At 38.8% G+C, this 8,312-nt stretch overlaps 1 protein-coding gene across 1 annotated transcript; it reads left to right on the plus strand.

Moving 5' to 3' along the window:
- The first annotated feature begins 5,711 nt into the window (after positions 1–5,711).
- Positions 5,712–6,149, plus strand: LOC117279055 (uncharacterized). The gene has a single exon (XM_033658510.1). It carries the CDS (start codon positions 5,712–5,714, stop codon positions 6,147–6,149), a length of 438 nt encoding a protein of 145 aa, XP_033514401.1.
- The last annotated feature ends 2,163 nt before the right edge of the window (positions 6,150–8,312 follow it).

An 8,312-nucleotide genomic window follows, 5' to 3' on the forward strand; every position in this document is an offset into this window, starting at 1 on the left:
GTATGAAAATCAACTAAAGCCAAATAGTCACCTAATTCTAATCAAAGAGACAATCCAAATACATAAAATGTTTTTGCAAAAAACAATTATAACATAATGAAGCTATTTAATTACTTAAAGGGGGGACTTAAGTTTTTTTGCCTAATGGATAAAATCTCGGGCGAAGTCTGCTAAGACCTTTATATCCAAATTGCAATGTTATTCGGGAAGTTTGTTTATTATCTCCGCTACCTTCATTACTATTTTTAAGTTATTTACCTAAAATCGCACTAATTTATTCTAGATCGTGTTTTAATATAATTACTCGTTTGTAATGATACAGACAATTATTTTGTGTATTTGAATCCCGTTTCCAAATTTGATATTTTTTGTATACTTGTTCATCATTTTGAGACTTTTGGGGATGGTTGATTTGGTTCCGGGAAGGTTTAGGGGTGAATTGTAATACTTAGTTCTATTTTTGGAAGCTTAAGTCCTAAGAGTTGACCAAGGTTTGACTTTTGTGTAAACAACCTCGAATAGGTGACTTGATGATCCCAATAGGTTCGTATAATAATTTTGGACTTAAGCATATGTTCAGATTTAAATTTAGAAGTTCCTAGGATGTTATAGCTCTATTTACCGAAAGTTGGCAATTTGAAGGTTTGGAGAGTCAATAGATTTAATCGGGAGTTGACTTTGATGATATCAGAATCTAATTATGGTTTCGAGACTTGGAATATTTTTTTTATTTAGTACTTGATTGCAAAGTTTGGTTGCATTCTAAGTTGGTTAGGCTTGAATCAAATGCTTGGTTTGAAATTTGAAAGTTCTTGAACTTAAGAGAAATTCGAATTATGTTTTGATCTTTGATTCGTTGATGTGATGTTATCATATGTGTTTGGAGGCTTTAGATAGGTCCGAGTAGTATTTATGGAGTTGTTAGTATGATTGGAGGGGTCCTGGGTGGCTCGAGTAAGTTTCGGACCACCCAGAGCATTTTGGAAATTGCAGATTTTTGCTGGTGTCTGGTGTTCTTCATGATTGCAGAGCAAGTCTCGCGACCGCAGAGAAGGATTTTTGGGTAGGCTGGTTTTGTTCCTCGCATTCGCGAGCTGAAGGTCGTATATGATCTAAGTCATGGCATTTGGTCTTCGCGTTCATGCCCTGGAAGTTATGTTCGCATAGAAGGGAGACTGGCTGGGAGTTGGCTGGAGCTTGGCCTTCATGATCGCGGGAGGGGGTCTCACGTTCACGTAGACCAGGGGCATCTGTGCATCGCGTTTACGATGGTATTGCTGCGTTCGCAGTGGGTTATTTGGAGGTTTTCACCATTTGTGCTTCGTGAACGTGAGGCAGTGACCACGTTCGCGAAGTGTAGTGCTGGGCAGACTATATGAAGTTCTTATTTTGGGATTTTAGCTTATTCTATCATATTTTGTACCCTAGACTTGGAGAGGCGCGATTTTTGAAGGAGACTTTCATACAATACTTTGGGGGTAAGTGATGTCTACACATTTTTGGTATTATTTTAAGAATCTACACATCAAAAACATGAAATTTTGAGAAAAAATTGGGGGTTATTTCTACAACTTAAGAGAGTGAAATTTGGGGGTTTGAGCTATGATTTGGACTTGAATTTGGAAGCTAATCACATATTTGGACTCATGGGGTTATGGGTAGTCGAAATCTACCCATTGACTTGTGTTTTGACCATATAGGTACGGGTTGACTTTGTTTACTTTTGGAGAATTGATTAAAAATTAAAGCTTTATTGTTTGGAATTGATTCCTATGGATTTATTTGAAATTATTAAGTTTTTTTCTTTTTTTGGTTAGATTCGAGCCGGTCGTATTTGATTTCTAAGGGGAAGGCTTTTTTGGAGTATTAATTTGCCCCGTTTGAGGTAAGTATCTTGCCTAATCTTGTGTGAGGAAATAACTCTTAGGATTGGACCTTATTTGTCTAAGTGTAATGTGTGTACAATAACATATATATGAGGTGACGAGCGTATATGCAGGTGCTATGTATGAAAAGTGACCGTATTAGACTATAGACTTCTAGTATGCCTTAATTTGATCGTGTGCTCTCGATGATATATGTGTGTTTCTTTGTATGACTACTTGAGCTTATCCTTTCATGCTAGAGATCTTGTTTAGGGTTATTATCTCCTAATTTTCCAAGATGGAAATTTGTGGAATTATTTCTATATTGATTTAGTTGTAGTCATGTTTCATATCTTGAGCAAACATCCGCACTTTATTATTTTCATGTCCTTGTGCACCTTATTGATGAATTATGAGCATATGTCTCTTGATGATAAATTGTTATCTTGATTTGTTGTAATTTGCACATCTGGACATGTTGAGCAACGAGGACTCTTCAGTGCGGATATTATGGTGTGATGATGTCGTGGCACGAGGTTTTTGCCTTACGATTGTAATGATATTGATGTTGTGGCACAAGACCTTTTCCCTGTGATTATGATGAAATTGTTATTGTTATGGCAAGAGGTATTTGCCATGCCATTGTGATGATATTATTATTGTTATGGCATGAGGTCTTTGTCGTGTGCTTATTGTTATGGAACGAGGTCTTTATCGTGCCCTTATTGTTATGGCACGAAGTTTTTGTCATATAGTGTGTGGATATGGATCCACTCCCCTAGGGTCACCCTCTCATGTTTCTCTCTTGATAGAGTACACACGGATTGTGGTACTATGACTGTTGTTAATTGACATTGTTGTAAAGGTGGCTGATGGTGAGCGTCGTGTAAGGGTGCAAGCTTGGGCATGCAAGTGAATCCGTTATGACTTGTTATGTATTTATATGCTTTTATATTGAATTTTAACATGTTATTCTATGCCTTTGTTATTGATTGATAATTCGTTTGTCAAGATTGATTGACCTATAATGAGTTGATAACTCTTGTTTCGTTGAACTGATGATATTACATCTTGTTACACTTTTTATTGCAAATTATTATGTATATTACACATGTTCTTTGATTAGTGAGTACCATATGATTTAAACCTCGTCATTACTTCACTGAGGTTAGTCTTGATACTTACTGAGTACATATTGTCCCGTACGCATACTACACTTCTGCATATTTTTGTGTTGATCTGGGTGTTGACAGCATCAGATCTAGGGAGTCAGTTCATTTGCTGATCGAGAGGATTCAAGGTAGTGCTGCATGGATGTCGCAGACCCTTAGAGTCCCCTTCCTTTACTTTGATATTGTTGCTTTTGCATTCAGACATAATTGTACTTTTGAGACATCTTTATGTATTCGGTTTAGAGCTCATGACTCTGTACTACCTTATTTTGGGAGTTTGACTTATATACCATTGTATTGGCTTTTGTTGGAGCTTTATTCCGCTATTTATGTTAATTTAGACTTATTATATCTTATTTTGCTGTTTTTATATTATTGTGTGATTGGCTGACCAGTCTTGGAGGTTTGGTGACATCACAACCTTTGATGGGATTGGGTCATGACAAGTTGGTATCAGAGTATTAGGTTCATATGTTCTACAAGTCATGAAAAAGTTTAGTAGAGCCTTGAGGATCGATACAGAGACATGTACTTATCTTCGAGAGGCTACCGGACTATTAGGAAAAGTTCTATTCTTTTATTCTTTATTGTCTGGATTTGTTTATCCCAAAGTTTGAACCTTTAATCTTCTATTCTCTCACAGATGGTGAGGACACATTCTGTGGGATCAGATAAGCAGGCACTAGTGCCCCTATCAGAGCAGTGAGAGGAAGTGTCGGGGCAGAGGTCGAGGTGAGGCATGCACCGTGACTAGAGATCCTGCTAGAGCAGCAGTTATGGAGCCACCAACAGCTCCAACCAAGGATCAGGTGCCCGATCATATTGTGCAGGTGGGACCATCCGACGAGCTCAAAACACACACTTAAATTATGCTCGCTAGTCAAAGATAGTATAACATAATATCATATCCACATGGATTGGAGTTAAACAATTGAGATTTATATGATTAATAACTAAAATTAACTAAGAGTCTAAAGCTATTGACTAATGACAATCGAAACAAAGATAAGCAAGGAAGTTATCAGTGGGAGAAAATAGGGGTTGGGTGCAAGATAATTATTTGGGATATAACTCTAGATAATTTATTTCTAATGTTTAAGTGAGTCTCTCTAATTCATTCAATTATTAGTTCAAACGTTCAGTAAAAACTCCTCTCTCGATTAAGTCTTAACCCCACAAGATGAACCAATTTTAAGCACGTGAAGATATGCAAGAATGCGTAGTGGATTGGTTTTTAGGAAAACCTCTTTCGATTATTCTCCTAACTAGGTTTAATCAATAATTTAACTAGCCTCTTTCGATTACTAAAAAGAATTAATAAACTCAACCAACAATATAATGTAAAGATATCACAAGTTATGCCTCTCTCGATTATATGAAGTAGTGAATATAGATGCAACAATTAAATCATCCAAAAAATGCTTCAATACATAAAACTATAGTTATAATCTACAAACAATCATCAATGCACCAAATCCATCAAACCCTAGAGAACTACTCCATAGATATGGAGTAATTCATCACAAATATAAAAGTATAGGAAAACATAAATTCAAATCAAACTCGGGTCTTGAGTGAGGAAGGAATAACAAATTCCTTGTGCTTTTTCCCTTCCCACTCCTTCTTAGCTTCCTTAGGTCTAAAGTATCTCAAAACTCCAGGAAATAACTTTTTTCCATGTATTTATACCAAGTAGGTCGAGCCGAGACGAAATCACCTTCTCCTAGCCGAAATTTGATTGTTACTCTGTAAAAATTGCATAGGCGCGCCACATGGGGCGACGCGCCATGTGGGGTATTATTGGGGAAATTCAGAGAGCTAGTTCTGATAGGCAACAAGAAATTTGCACAGTCGCGGCGCGCCATGCACCACACTAGTGCAAATTTCTTAGAGTACGGCTTAAATCTTGCGTTTTGACGTCCAGACTTGGTCCTTGACCCCCAAACACGATCCCGTCTTAATCCCTTTGGAGTTTACTCAGACTTCAAAGCTCCAAAAAGCTTGAATTAGCTCCATAACATCTACATCACTCGAAATCACTCCTACAAGGCATAAAACACACAATTAGTGCAAAACACTATCAATTAAAGCTCAAAACAAGTAAAGTGTAGTAAATTAGAGTGCAATAAGCGACTAAAATATAAGATTATAGCCTACCATCACTAGCACAAACACCTGAGGGACCTACTACATACCTGGACTTCAAGAGACTTTGGCTAATATTATGAGTATGTTTGAGTGCTTGACTCGGGCAGGATTGATTTCGGTTGCACCAACTACTTCACAGGCTGAGAGAAGAGCCTAGACTCCCGATGCACGTACACCAAAGTAGTTGACTCATGTTTATCAAACTCCAGGTGTTATGCTAGTATAGTCAGTCATTACAGTTCAGCCTCAGATAGGGCCAGTCTTATTTGCTGAGGAGCAGAAGATGATGGAGAGGTTTCAAAGACTTCGTCCTCCCCATTTAAGTGGAGGTCATACTGAGGATGCATAGGGCTTCTTGGATTATTGTCATCGTATTTTGTGCACTTTGGGTTTAGTGGAGTCGAACGGGGTTAACTTTACTACTTTTCAATTGTTGGGGTTGGCATACAAACGGTGGTAGACTTATGAGTCGAGTAGTCCAGCTGGCACAATACCACTCACCTAGCCCCGATTTTTAGTTCTTTTCATGGATGAGTTTATCCCACAGAAACGTAGGGAAAGGTTGTGCAGTGAGTTTGACATTTTACGCCAGGAGGGTATGACTGTGACCCAGTATGCTATGAGGTTTACAAGGTTATCACGCTATACAACTCTTCTGGTTTCTACTGAGAGGGAGTGGGTCCATAGATTTGTTGAGGGGCTCACATATAACCTTAGGTTTAGGATGGCACGGGAGATAGAGATTGAGACTACCTTTCATCAAGTTGTGGAGATTGCTAGGAGGCTAGAGCGTATCAACAGACAAGAGAGGGAGGATATGGAGGCTAAGGAGCCTCGTGGTTTTAGAGGATTTAGTGGTTCCTACTCTGGGGCCAAGGGTCGACATGGTAGAGGTTATTTCAGCCGACCGGTTCAGTCAGTGCTTCAGGTTTCACGTAGTGCTCTAGCTAGCCTTGGATTTTAGAGCACTCATACTAGACAGTCATCTTTTAGTGCACCTCGCACACAGAGTTCTTAAAATGGTTAGTACAATCGTCCGGGGAAAACTTAGTCCTAGCAGCCACGCCTATAGAGAGATTTCTATGCATGTGGTGATACGAGGCATATGATGAGAGATTGTCCCAGACTTTAGATGAGTGTACCTCAACATGGTACCCAGGCTATGATTACCACTCCAGATTCTACACAACCTGCACATCCAGCTAGAGGTAAGGGATATACGAGTAGAGGTTGTCCTAGAGGGGGAGGCCAAGCCCATTGTTATGCTTTCCCTGGTATGACTGAGGCGGTCATATCAGATTCAGTCATTACAGGTATTGTTCAGTCTATTATAGAAATTCTTTGGTATTATTTGATCTAGGTTCTACTTATTCGTATGTATTATCCTACTTTGCATCATAGTTGGATATGTCACGTGATTCTTTGGATACTCCTATTTATGTGTCTATACCTGTTGGAGATTCTATTATGGTGGATCATATATATCGTTCTTGTGTGGTTACCATTAGGGGCTATGAGACTAGGGTTGACCTATTGTTGTTTAATATGGTGGGCTTTGATGTGATTTTGGGTATGATTGGTTATATTTGTACCATGCTTTTCTTGATTGTCACACTAAGACCATGACTTTGGCTATGCCAGGGTTTCGAAGGTTGGAGTGGAGGGGTTCATTAGGTCATATTCCTAGTAAATTGGTTTCTTTTCTAAAGGCTCAATAGATGGTTGATAAATTATGTTTGGCGTACTTAGCCTTTGTTAAAGATATCAGTGTTTATACTCCTATGGTTGATTCACTTCCCATGGTGAGAGAGTTCTCAGATGTATTTCCAGTAGATCTACCAGGCATTCCACCCAATAGGGATATTGATTTCATATTGATTTGGCACCGGGCACTCAATCCATATCTATTCCACCGTATCGCATAGCTCCAGCAGTATTGAAGGAATTGAAAGAGTAGTTACAGGAGTTGCTAGATAAGGGGTTTATCAGGCCAAATATTTCTCCTTGGGGTGCGCTGGTATTATTAGTAAAGAAGAAAGATGGTTCCATGAGGATGTGTATTAACTACATGCAAGTGAACAAGGTTACTATAAAGAATAAGCATCCATTGCCGCGCATCAAAAATTTGTGACCAACTTTAGGGTGCTAAAATGTTCTCAAAAATTGACTTGATATCGGGGTAACATCAATTGAAGATCAGGGCTTGGGATATTCCTAAGACGGCTTTCAAGACTTATTATAGGCATTAAGAGTTCTTGGTGATGTCTTTTGGTTTGATGAATGTCCTAGCAACTCTCATGAATTTGATGAACACTGTGTTCCAGCCTTATTTGGATTCTTTTGTCATTGTGTTCATTGATGATATCTTGGTATATTCCCGTAGTAGGGAGGAGCACAAACAACATTTGAAGACGATGCTTCAGGTTCTAAGGGAGAAGAAGTTATATGCTAAGTTCTCCAAGTATGAGTTTTGGTTGGATTCAGCAGAATTCTTAGACCACATAGTGTCTAGTGATGGGATCAAGGTGGATAAGAAGAAGAATGAGGCAGTTCAGTATTGTCCTAGACCTTCTACGACCACAGAGATGAAGAGTTTTTCTAGGTTTGGCAGGTTACTATCGTTGCTTCGAAGAGAGTTTCTCATCTATTACAGCTCCATTGACTAAATTGATTCGGAAGGGTTCTCCTTTTAGATGGTCTGACAAGTGTGAGGAGAGCTTTCAGAAGCTCAAGACTGCTTTGACTACAACTCTAGTTTAGTATTTCCCTCAGGACTAGGGTCGTATAAGGTCTATTGTGATGCTTTGCGTGTTGGTCTTGGGTGTGTGTTGATACATGACGGTAGGGTAATTGTCTATACATCGTGCCAGTGGAAGCCCCATGAGAAGAACTATTCATTGCATGATTTGGAGTTATTAGCTATTGTGCACGCGCTCAAGATTTGAAGGCATTACTTTTATGGCATGTCTTGTGAGGTGTATACGGATCATCGGAGTCTCCAACATCTGTTTAAATAGAAAGATTTGTATTTGAGGCAGCGAAGATGGTTGGAGGTGTTGAAGGATTATGATATCACTATTTTTTATCATCTTGAGAAGCCTAATATAGTAGTAGATGCCTTGAGCAC

This window comes from Nicotiana tomentosiformis, chromosome 7 (assembly GCF_000390325.3).
Source record: "Nicotiana tomentosiformis chromosome 7, ASM39032v3, whole genome shotgun sequence".
Classification (NCBI taxonomy): domain Eukaryota; kingdom Viridiplantae; phylum Streptophyta; class Magnoliopsida; order Solanales; family Solanaceae; genus Nicotiana; species Nicotiana tomentosiformis.

Excerpts from the sequence above, each read along its gene's own strand:
- LOC117279055 (XM_033658510.1), top strand. The coding sequence starts at position 5,712 with ATGGATGAGTTTATCCCACAGAAACGTAGGGAAAGGTTGTGCAGTGAG.